Source organism: Cornus florida, unplaced genomic scaffold (assembly GCF_030987335.1).
Source record: "Cornus florida cultivar Cherokee Brave unplaced genomic scaffold, ASM3098733v1 CherokeeBrave_3.0.0_Hap2_Chr08, whole genome shotgun sequence".
Taxonomy (NCBI): Eukaryota; Viridiplantae; Streptophyta; class Magnoliopsida; order Cornales; family Cornaceae; genus Cornus; species Cornus florida.
Window position 1 is genome coordinate 39,569,933 of NW_026775578.1, and position 12,846 is coordinate 39,582,778.

General features: G+C 32.9%; 1 protein-coding gene across 1 annotated transcript; it reads left to right on the forward strand.

The window, feature by feature from the left end:
* Positions 1 to 7,065: 7,065 nt before the first annotated feature.
* LOC132271413 (protein neprosin-like) lies at positions 7,066 to 11,992 on the forward strand. Its single transcript, XM_059772779.1, has 7 exons — positions 7,066 to 7,548; positions 8,206 to 8,292; positions 8,399 to 8,656; positions 10,074 to 10,238; positions 10,342 to 10,395; positions 10,488 to 10,634; positions 11,154 to 11,992. Exons 1-7 carry the CDS (start codon positions 7,375 to 7,377, stop codon positions 11,529 to 11,531), a joined length of 1,263 nt encoding a protein of 420 aa, XP_059628762.1. The 5' UTR covers positions 7,066 to 7,374; the 3' UTR covers positions 11,532 to 11,992.
* Positions 11,993 to 12,846: the final 854 nt, after the last annotated feature.

Here is a 12,846-nt window from a genome sequence, read left to right on the forward strand (position 1 = left end):
ATTGGGATATCCCACATCACTTGGGGGAGATGTAGTTGGCACTTACATGTATGGCGTCTCTTAGTTGTGTAGACCCGTGAGATTGTACAAAGCGAACAATAATTACATAGGGTGAGAGATGGTATCAAAACCAATCCCCAGCCAAAATGGGGGAAACGTGCACAAGCACATGAATGTCAAGTAACATCACACGTCGCCTAGCAGGGGGAGAAGTTGTTGGTAGTTATATGTTTGAACGTCTTCTAATTGAGTAAACGCGTTTAAAAATGGTGAGCATGAAGAATTTGCAAAACGAACAATATCTATGTAGTGAGTCGGGCTGTGATAATTTGGTTAGATGGAAATAGCAAGAAAAGAAAGGAAATGAATTTTTTTCTAAACATTTTAGGAGTTTGGCCAGGAATAAAAAAAAAAAAAAAATTTGAGGAAAAATTAATTGCCATTACCATCTTTCTAATAATTTTTTTAATACAAAAACACAAGAAATTTTTTATTTCAGGAGAAAGTTTTATGAATTTACAATAATGTCCTTTCTTTTTAGTTAAATTTCATACTATTCAAACTATAAAATGATAATTTTTCATAATTTTCTTAAGAAAATTCATGTTAATCAAATACATAATAAAAAAAAATTATTTTCCTTTCATTCACTTCACTTTCTATTATTTTTATTTTTACTTTCACTTGGAGTTTTCTTTAATCCAATTAGGTAATACATTTTTGGCAACCAAAATTTTTTTTATGTTGTGTTTGAAAGTATTGCATCAGCATCTTAAAATTGGAATAGAAGAAAGTTCAGCTAAAATTTTGAATCTAGGAAGGATGGATACTTCTGGGAGAGTAGCGTACTCGTATCGGATATGTGTCGGGTATCGGTACTCCAAGAATATTCGCGGATACGTGTCTGATACTTCTTAAACGTATCCATAATTTTAAAATACATTTTTTTTATTTCTAACACGTATTCGATACTTCTTGAATACTTAATAACACATTTTTAACAAGTTTGAACATTAAAATACAACATTCTCAACAATAATAACATAGTATAATTGTTATTAAAAAAAAAAAAAGTTCAATTTTATTAAGTGACGATTAGGGATGCTTGTTTTATATGTTATAAAACGAGCTTTTATGTTATATTAATGATTGTATTTAGATTCAAAATATTTTTTAAAAACTGACCAAAAATTAATTTTTTATTGTCATATCATGCTGTACTCATATTTTATTTTTTTAAAAAAATTTCCGTATCGTCATACCTATATTTGTATTTGTGCTTCCTAAATTTAAAGTAAATTTTTTCAAATTCCAAATTCAATGTGCCAAATATATTATCAATGATCAACTAAAACAAAAGAAAAGTTATGGATATTTGAGAAATAGTAACAACAGTTCTATACAAATCAAATTTTATGAAAATCACTCAATTGGGTAAATATGTCATTCTTTGTAAGGAAAGAAAAATAGTGACCCTTAAGAGTGACTTTACTTTTAAAATTGCCTTCTCCTTTTTTGGGTGACACTTTAGGCTATAAATTAAAGCTTTATTTGGTTTTGAAGGTAGTGGGAGAAATAAAAATAAATAAATAAAGGATAAAAAGAAAGGATGAAATGAAAGAAAGGAATAGAAAAGGAAACAGAAAAGTTATTTTATCGAGTATCTTTTCCCATGTTTAAACAAGATTATATATATATATATATAATTGAGAATAAGGAAAAACAAAAGCCATTCTCAATAAAAATTATATTTTAGTTTTTTTTTTTGACTTCTAAGAGTGGCAAAAAAACTGATTTAACATTATAATATTATTTTTAATGAAAAAACGGTGTCTTTCGTTATTTTTGTTACCGGCTCATTGACATAAACACGTTAAAATGCGAATAATTTTATTTTTAGGATAATATTTTGGAGCTTGAAAGTCGGATAAGTCCGATTAATTTATTTAAGTAAGGATTGACATGATCATTATGTTATTAATATATCTGATGTCATAATAATGTCAATCTTTACTCACATATAATTTGATTAGATGTGTCAACTATCGGACTTCTTATCATTATAAAAGTCCTTGTTGTATTTATTTACTAAGCGTGCAAAATAACCGATATGAAATTATAGCATTATTTGATATCATGAAATTAAAATTTTGAAATTAAAATTAATAAAATTGAAGAAAATTTTAGTTCAATTTTGTAAGTTATTTTTTTTCAATTTTATCAATTTCAATTCTACACAATAGAATATACCCTTAATGAAACTTTAAATGGACAGTTTTTCAACCACTAAAAAGCAGAGGAGTACAAAGTTTTGAATTAAATTTCTTCAGGCTTGGTATGGCTAAAAGCAACATAAACTTTTTTTTTTATATATATTTTAAAATTAAAATAAAAATATTAAGAAACAGTAGAAATTGTCACATGTGGCAAGAACAATCGTAAGTGGACGCCAAAAAGCAGTGGGCCCCACCCACCATAAAGTTCCCACACATATTAAAAAATCATTTTCAACCCATGATTTCACTAATTAAATCTTAGCTAACAAAGTGAAATTCCCCCTCCAATAATTAGATGCAAAGTCTTCTATTTTTTTTTTTATTATTTTTTTTTTTTCAAAGTCTTTTAATCAAGTGGCCTAGAATCCACTCGACTACCCTATAAATAAGCAATTTTCAGATGTTCCAGTCCCACCATAACCCAAATAATACATACTCCCAGTGATCGAAACGTGTCATCTATTATTATTCATCTGGACAAAATTGTCCAGTCACTCGCAGGCAAAGTACCAATTCAGCTCCATTCACACACACCCATGTGATGAAGTCTAAAACAGACAAACAAACACAGAGCTCATACACACACATATAGATATATATCTATATATCTAGATGTGTGGGTATAGATTTATAGAGAGAGAAAGAGGTTAGAGAGAGAAAGAGTAGTGCAATTTCGAATCCAATGATCTTACCCATCTCGAGAGAGAGATTCCTCGTGATGTGCGTTTGGCATGATAGGTGGTCACGAGCTGCTTTTTAGGATGATGTATGTACACGTGTAAGGGGTTCGGTTACGAGTGCACGGGTGGTTTCGTGCAACTCGGCGTCACTTAACTGTACAACTTGTACTACCGACTGTTGGCGAAACCGACGTAACCCCGCTCGCGATGGGATTAACGGCGTTACATAACGTCTAGTGCGTCCTTTCATCTTTTGCAATGACGAAAGTACCCCACAATTTAGGTACGGTGTTTTGTTTTTTCTTTCTTTTCTCATAATATAGAATTTTTAATTTTGAATTCACATCATTGCATCCCTTTCTGTTAGAGGCCTCATTATTGGTTTGTCCAGAACTGCTGATTTGATGTGAATAATACACACACACACGAAGTATATATATAAGTAGATATTTTGTAATTACTTTAGTTTTTTTCATTAATTTTCAAAAAATTATGAATAATATAATTTTTAAATGTATTATTTTTATTTTTAAAAAATATATATTTCTTGAATATATTTAGTATTGTGTTTAATTATTTAATTTATAGTGGAATACTTTGAATAATAATTATAAAAAAAAAACATAGTCAAACTGACATAATAGAGGAAGATTAGTTAATAAGACAGAAAAGGCTGAATAGTTAAGGAACATAAAAATCAAGACACATGATAGAAACCTACATATTCTAACGAAGAAATGACCAATTAATAATTTAATAGAAGGACAAAAATGATACAATCATTAAGATGATTAATTGTAACTGTTTGGGTAGCAATATTTCGTAGTGCTGTCACCATCCATCCATGTAACATATAAAATATTGTACCAAAAAAAAACCCTAAAATAACTTTACATTAAAGACCCCGATAATCTGTAGTTTTTTTTTTTTACTTTTTTCTCTTTATCTTTGGCTTTTCTGTCTCCTTCAAACTTCATAACTTTTAAGCCAAATAGTTTAATCAATTAGTTATATTTTCAAAAGTAAATTACACTTACATCCCCTTTAATTTAGGTTTGTTACACTTACCTTTCATGTGTTTTTAAATATTACAATTATCTCATTTTGAGTGATATCAATCATGTGAAATTACCCTTATACTCTTATTATTAATTTATTATATAAACCGGTGGTGCAAATTAGAGAGGGATAATTGTAATATGTGAAGATACAGGAGAGACAGGTATAATAAATCTAAACTAGATATAAAGTAATCATAGTTTACTTTATCTTTAATTATTTAAGTAGTTATATTATAATATCTTCTGCAATATTTTCAAATTTTACACCTGAGAAACTGATTGACTTTGCTTTATAAATTGTTTGTGACCGTAAATTATAGCAATGTATAATTTCTCAGTTTCATGTACTTGCTCATTTTATTTCAATCACTATGCTCCACCTCAATATTTATCTTTCTCTATCTCCCTTTCACCATCAACTTAGGAAAATTTTAGATAATCAATTAAATGACAATGAAACTTATATGTTTACAATTACCTCATTTTGACATGTGAGATTACCCTTATGCCCTTGCTATTATATAAACCTAATAAAAGTGTATTTACAAACATTTATGAGTATTTTTGTCATATAAATCTTTAAATTTGGTCACACAATTGTTGACCAGGTAATGTCATTGGCGGTGCAAACTAGAAAGGGAGTAATCGTAATATGTCAAAATACAAGAAAGACGAATGTAACAAATCTAAACTAGAAATAAAGTAATTATAGTTTATTTTATATTTAATTGTTCAAGTAGTTATATTGTACTCCCTCCGTCACTTTTTTGTTATTCGTTTCGTAAACTGTAAGTAAATTGTTCCTCACAGTTTACGAAACGAACAACAAAAAAAAGAACGAAGGGAGTAATCTCTTTTGCAATATTTTCAAATTTTACACCTCTCCGAGGAGAAGCTGATTCTCTTTGCTTTAGTAAATTACTTGTGGCCATCCATTGTATTATGTCAAGCGTTACAATCTCCTCTCCAAGCACCCCTCATTTTATTTCAACCACCATGGGCCACCTCAATATTTATCTTTCCCTATCTCCCTTTCACCATCAATAACCTAGGAAAATTTTAGATAGTCAATTACATGATAATGACACTTATATTTTTAAGAGATGAACATTTAATCTAAAAAAAAAAATTAAAAAATTTCTTGTTTACTCAAAGAAAATCTAAATGGTCCAACCAAGTGGTCTAAGTAATTTGGTGTAAAAAAAAATAAAAAATAAAAAATAAAGAAAAGAAGAAGAAGAAGAAGAGGAGATTTTATAATGTGAAAGAACTGTTTTTTATTTATTAAAGAAGTCACTGAACAGAACCAATATTTGGTCAATTATGACCAGTGTCGTTTGTATATGAGTTGCATGTAATTGTGTGATTATGGAACACTCTACTCTAGGCCTTTTTGTTTCAATAGAATAGAATATATACTTAGTAAATCATTTTCATCTGTGTGTGTGTGACTGTGTGAGAATTAGAGGCACGCATAGAATCTTTGTATAGAAAAACATAATAACATTATCGTGGATGAGAATCCACGTTGGTATCGATTCGGTCGTTGTTGTCTTGAGTATTAATTATGGCAACATTCATGATTCATTGGATTCCTCTATGATATATAAACTAATACTATGTGGACTATATTTTATAAAAATGACCCCCACTTTCTATTCCAACATGCCCTTCCTTCATTTTCAGATATATATATATATATAATTATATTATTATAAATAAATAAAATTTTATTTAAAAACTCAACTTTTAACTTCCGAACCAAAAGACATCTAATCTAATGGTATAATCTCACCATTTTCAAATCAAAAGAAAAGAGTTTTAGTCTCGATGTGAGCAAAAATATAAATGAATGAGTGAATTTCTTGCTAATGAACAACATGGTGAGTATACAAAAATGCATAAATGAGATTATATATATATACTTCACTAATATATAAATCCCATTTTGCACTCTCTCTTAGGGATGGCAATGGTAAGGAGTTGAGGTGGATTTAGATAAACCATACTCCATCCTGTTATAAAATCCGTTGTACCAACTTCATTCCTTCTGAGGCAGGTTTGAAATTTATATACCATTTCTGTCCTCATTTCGACAAACAAAGTACCGACTCTATCCCGCGCATTCCCTTTAATTACAGGAGTGAGGCACTTTTATTATTTAGTAAAAAAAACTCGCCCAATGTGCTTAAATTAAGTTAATAAATAAGTTGGCTAAAATTTTAAATTACTAAATAATGAATATTAATATGTTAACGGACACTTACAAGTTACAATAAAATAATATATATATAATTTTTTTAAAGGTACCTATATAAAGGAAGTGGGCAAGTTTATGTCTTGGCCCCAAATCGGCTTTAAATTTTAATTATTTTATCATATTCGTACCAAATTTATTTAAGTGACTTCCAAATCGATTCCATTAAAGACGAAACAAAATGCGAGAGCAGAAAAAATTGCAATCCCTACTCTCTCCTTCTCGCTTCTTTCTTCTCTGCAATCTTTTTAATTGGACTTTGAAACACAAATTAATGTATAATGTTTTTTTACAAATTTTAACGATCTTAATGAATGTTGCTTGGATTATTGGTCCTATAACTTTTCTTATAAAAATAAAATAAAAAATCATTAATGTGTTTTCAAAATTTTAAAATTACTATTATGCCATAAATTGACAATCATATCATTCATTATAAGCAACTTTATACACTACTACTATATTTATTCAAATTTCAAACATATCCCAAGAAAATGTTTTACAGCGTCAATAAAATTCGAATACCAAGGGCAAAATAGGAAACTCAAGTGAAATCAGTCAACCCCTCCGGTCCCTCTTCATTCAACAAAGAAGAACAGTGAATGAAACGGCGCATTTTTTGTTTCTTTACACTCTTCTTTTATGTAGTCCCTTTTTTACCCTCATGTTTCAAATATACACACATCACACACACACACACACACACACACCAAGAGAGAGTTTATTTTTGTAGTCACTTTTTTACCCCTCGTGTTTCAAAGAAATATATATACGTGCGCGCATAACTAGTATAGTACCTTTATATATGCACACCAAGAGAGAGAAACTTTTAGAGAGAGAAATCTTTTAGAGAGAGAGAGTGAGAGACCCCTGCAGTTTTGTTGGATTTTTGCGGAAGCAGAGGCGTCCCACTCTCTGCACTGCCAAAGGCTTGTGTCTTTTTTAGGGGGGGTGCGTAGGATAAGCAGAGTGAGAGCAGAGAGCAAAGTGAGCTCTGGCCATGGTGGGTTTGCCTGAGCTCTACCTTACGCAGTGAGTGCAGGATAGCAGCGGTATTTGATTTGGGTTGTTCTGTTTTCGTGGGGGGGTGTCACAAAACAATGGCAGCTGCGCACTTTAACAGGGAGAGGACGAGAAGAAGGATCGCGGTGGTTTTCTTCTTCTGGAGCCTGATCTCGCTATCTTGCGCCGGTAGGTTACCTGTTGAAAGGCAGAAGCTTGACGTCCAGAAGCACTTGAATCGCTTGAATAAACCCGCCGTGGAAACCATCAAGGTCTATCTCTCTCTACTTTCTCGCTCTAGACTCTGGTGACTCGTGTGTTTTAACTCTTTGTTCCTTAAAATGCAAATGGGGTTTTTTTTCCTCCCCTCTTTTGTAGTTTTTGATTCGGTGTTATTAAGTCTATGTTTGGTTGGTGAGAAAATTAAGGAAAATCATAGAGGGTAAAATTTTGGGCCTAGTGTTCTCTGTCTCTTCTTCTTCTTCAATTTTTTTCCCGAGTTAAGTCAGTCCATTAGTATCCTGGGTTCAGTTAAGTCAGTGGGGTACTTTCATTTTTCCAGTATTTTCTCACCAAACAAACAGAGCATAAATGCAAACGAGCATTTGTTTTATTTGATCTCATGTTGTTCTTTGTGATTTTGGGTTGATTAAGCAACAATGATATTGCGCTTATTTCCATATCACTTTATTCATTGCTATTTTTATATCTAATCATTTTTGTGTGTGTGTGTGTGTGTGATTTGCTAAGCCCTTTTAAAGGTTTAGCTTATCTCCACTTAAACCTCATTTGATCTATTTTTCTATGCACATATGTCAACCAAATTTCAATTTTCTTGGATTGAAATATTTTCTTTTTGATTTTTTTTCTGGAAAGAAATTAGTATTATAATTACTGACCTTAGTCTATGATTTTGGATGATTGAACAGAGTTTAGATGGGGATACCATTGACTGTGTACCAATCTCTCAGCAACCGGCTTTTGATCATCCATTCCTCAAAGATCACAAAATCCAGGTCCATTTTTCACCACATGCTTCTATATCATCATTATATATCTACTTATGAGTCATTTTTTCATTGTTTTGATTTTGCATTTTTGGTTGTGTTTGCTACTTTTCAGATGAGGCCTAACTATCACCCAGAAGGGCTTTACGATGACAACAAAGTGTCCACAAAGGCCAAAGATAGAACAAACCCTATTAATCAACTCTGGCACATGAATGGTAAATGCCCTGAAGGCACCATACCCATTAGAAGAACAAAGAAGGATGATGTTCTTCGAGCCAGCTCCGTAAAAAGATTTGGGAAGAAGAAGCGTAGAACCGTCCCTCAGCCGAGGTCTGCGGATCCCGGCCTCATGAATGAAAATGGTCATCAGGTAAATAAATGTTGGTGCATGTTAGGATTTATTTTTCGTATATTTAGGAGATTAGATTGGAGTGAACACTTGGGCAGAATTAGGAGAAAGAGAGAGAAGCAGTGATAAATAGAATCAGAAGAATTCTGATATCACTGCTATCCTGCCCCCATTTAGGTAGCATTCGAAAAGTTAATCCCTGTTGAAAATGGGATAGGGGTCATTTGCTAATTACAAAGTATGTAAATGCAACATCAAGTGCATGTGCTGGAGTGACATGAGTAAATGGAAATGTTGCTAGGCGAAGAAGAAGTAGAGTTTGACGAACGTGATATGTGACAAATGCAAGTCTGTGGGGAATACATGAAAGGAGTTGGAAGGAAAAGAAACAAAAGGAGAAGAGAGAGCTTGTCCCATGTTTGATTAAAATGAGGCGAGAAAGTAAAGGAATGGGATTATAGGAGGAAGGAGGGGTTTGTTAACCATTAAAGTAGTATTTCTGGTATCCTTTAAAAAGTAGTAGGATGTCTGAAGAAATGATAAGATGGTTAATGATTATTTTTTATGGTAAGTGAATTCCAATTTTGCCTTTTCTATTCACATAATAAAACATTTCTTCACTTCCACTGTCTCTATTATCTTAAGGTAAAGAGAAAATATTGCCATTCTCTCTTTTGCTTTCTTCTCTCATAAGTAATGCTATTATTTGATTTCCTTTCCCTTACTTATCCAGACACATTATAAGTTAGGCCAAGTTTTGAAGTTCCAAAATGGTCACAATGCAACCTTAAGGTAAAACCTTGATCATGCACCAAGCTCAAAGAGCTAGCTCCCTGGGTCATTCTTCTGATTCCTAATTCAGGCAAGAATAGGACGTGTCATGGTGCAGGCACATTGAGGCTTCTTTGATAGGACAAGCAGGTGGAGACGAGTTGAAGAAATTGCTTAACCAGCTGCGAGCCGTGAGAGATTGTAGTTTAGATATAGCTTTAGCCGTTGGCAAGCTCTAAGTTCCACAAATCCTGCTGCTGCCTCATATGTCGAGTTTCAAGGTTGAGGCACTGTGTGTGCATCCAGTGAACAACATAAGTTAGCTCTTGGTGGAGGACATAATGGAGATGTACCCGTGTGTCGGTTGGCAGGTGAATCGAGTCATTTAGACGGGTGCATCTGGTGATACATGGCAAGGTGGAGATATGCCACATGGGTTGTTTTAGTAATAATATGTGGTAATGTGGAGTGTAATTAGTGCCATTATTAGGAGACACGAGAGTAGTTGGGGCCTCTATTCCATTAGAAAAATAAATCTTTATCATTATTGAGATGAAGTGAATATATAAATAAATCTTCTACATCTGACATTTATCTTGATTTGACAATTATTTCTTTGTACTAATAGCATTTTTTTTTTTTTTTGGTTAATTTTGGGGGACATTAGCATGCAATAGCTTATGTGGAAGGAGGTAAGTATTATGGAGCAAAAGCAACCATAAATGTTTGGGAACCCAAAATACAGCAGCCCAATGAGTTCAGCTTATCTCAGCTTTGGGTTTTGGGTGGTTCTTTCGGCGAAGATCTTAACAGCATTGAAGCTGGTTGGCAGGTAATTTTCTCACTTTAATCTTGTTTAATCAATATGAAAATAATATAACCATTTGCATATTTTACTCCATTATTTAGCCTGAGTATGATATACATGATTTCAGGTCAGCCCAGATCTATATGGTGATAACAACACTAGACTGTTCACTTACTGGACTGTAAGCTTCCAAAATTTCCATCCATTTAAACTTCTCTAAAACCATCTATTTATTAATTCTAATCTCTCTCTCTCTCTCTCTCAAATTTTCAGAGCGATGCATATCAGGCCACCGGTTGCTATAATTTGCTCTGCTCAGGCTTCATTCAGATTAACAGCGAAATAGCAATGGGTGCTAGCATCTCACCAGTTTCTGCCTTTCGTAATTCCCAGTATGATATAAGCATTCTTATCTGGAAGGTAAATTCTAAAGCACCCTTGGCCATAGGTTGAATAGTAGCAGGCACTGCATTGGATTTTAAAAGACCAAGAAAATGGAGAAATGAAGGGGCTTTTTTATATATGATATTGTCAATAATGGATTTGAGAATTAATGCAAAATTCAAATGCATCCTTGGCAGTATATGCTGTGAAAAAAATAGTTGCATATATAATTGAGGTGGGAAACAAAAAATCATCATGGTTCGGATACTGAGAATCTATGCCTCGTTGGCATTTTCTTTGGGAGACTGACCCGAGACAATGATTATGATAAAGGGGGCTCCACTTATCTAACAATAAATGCAAATTTACATTTACCTTGCATTGCATATCATAAACTTGGGTAGATTGTAGTAAATTTTTCTTTCATTTTCATTTTGGAGAGAGCTTGTTCTCTGTTAGAAACAGTGTCTCCGAACCAAGTCCATTTTGGTTTTGTTAAAAGAAAAAATTTAAAATTTATTGCTTATCAGTTATCCCCTTTTACCTTTGATTTAGGATCCAAAGGAGGGAAATTGGTGGATGCAATTTGGCAATGACTATGTGATGGGGTACTGGCCTTCTTTCCTATTCTCATACTTGGCAGACAGTGCTTCGATGATCGAGTGGGGTGGTGAGGTGGTGAATTCACAACCCGATGGACAACATACCTCAACTCAAATGGGTAGCGGACGCTTCCCGGAAGAAGGATTTGGCAAGTCAAGCTATTTCAGGAACATCCAATTTGTTGATGAATCCAACAATCTCAAGGCTCCCAAAGGGATTGGCACCTTCACTGAGCAATCAAACTGTTATGATGTCCAATCTGGGAGTAATGGGGACTGGGGTCATTACATTTACTATGGAGGCCCTGGTAGAAACCCTAATTGTCCATGAAGAAAAATAGTAGAAATCCCATTGCACCTTCTTGTATCATACAATGTAGTGTAATGCTCTTATCACAACCCCTCTTTCTTTTTCTCTACCTTAACTTTTTCTTTTTCTTTTTTTATAACTTTTGGGTAGGGCTAGTAATTGTGACATTTTCTGTTAGTGGGAAGTTTTGACTGTCCTTTTATATGAAAAAAATCTCCATGTAAGTGTTTGGGGGAGGTGGCCAAGTTTCTAAAAAGCTTAAAAGAAACAGGCCTTTGTCTTTGTGTTATTATTTGTTTGTTTACTCCTGTCTTGGAGTGGTTTGTTGTCCTGTAGGAAAATCTCCATGCAAGTGATTGGAGATGTGGCCATGTTTCTCAAAAGTTTGAAAGAAACGGGCCTTTGTCATTTTGTTATTATTTGTTTGCTTACTCCTGTCTTGGAGTGGTTTATTGTCCAGTGGATGAATGAGTTTCTATTCATGGTTTTGGAGCAAAATATTGCACTAGATGCGTAGCAAAATGTTAGATACTAGTACCTCTTTTGTGGAAATGTTGATTTTTTCTTCTTTTTAGGTTGGGTTTGGTTGAGAAACATGTTTGCCTGAGTTTTGAGTTTTGAGTTGTGATCGGTAAGTGTCCATGTAAATATTATATAATAATATTATAGGAAGAAAAAGAGAAGGGATAAGATTATTTTGACAGAAAAAAACTAACAAATGGAAAAAAAGAATTAAAAAAAAAAAAAAATGTTTCATTGTTTTATTTTGTTGGTGCTACCACCATGGGTTAGTAGTACTTGTTTATTTTTCAAGGTAAAATGTCGTTGAGTTTTTGTCAAAGCAAGAGTGGTGTTATCACATGAGCAAAAGTGGACATTGTAGAGGCGAAAAAATACGTGTGTTTCTTGACAAAATAAAATATATTATTATTAATATTAAGTGTAAAATTATAACTCAGTTGTTACCAAAAAAAAAAAAAAAAAAAAACCGAGTAAAATTACATTAGAAAATCACTCTGCAATTGGTTGGTGAGCTCATTCACTTTTTTTTTTGGGTTCTACCATGGCCCTCTTCATTTTTTTTTTATTTTCTTTCCTTTGTTTTCTTCTTCCTTCAATTTGTCAATCAACTGAACCTTTTGTCTGAGACTGAGAATGCAAATTGTTATGAAAAGACGTTTGGATGAGATGTGTGCATGTGAGTGAATGACAAGTCAGTCCTTTTTATAATCTTTGGTACATCTCCTTTTTATAAAGAAATAACAGCATTTCCACAACTGCCCTCATCTCATCACCACCAGTAAGTACAAAGCCCGTGAACTTTTGGATCCATGGT

Excerpts from the sequence above, each read along its gene's own strand:
- LOC132271413 (XM_059772779.1), top strand. The coding sequence starts at position 7,375 with ATGGCAGCTGCGCACTTTAACAGGGAGAGGACGAGAAGAAGGATCGCG. Across the intron at positions 8,657-10,073 it reads TGAATGAAAATGGTCATCAG|CATGCAATAGCTTATGTGGA; the intron begins GTAAATAAATGT and ends GGGGGACATTAG. Across the intron at positions 10,239-10,341 it reads GCATTGAAGCTGGTTGGCAG|GTCAGCCCAGATCTATATGG; the intron begins GTAATTTTCTCA and ends ACATGATTTCAG.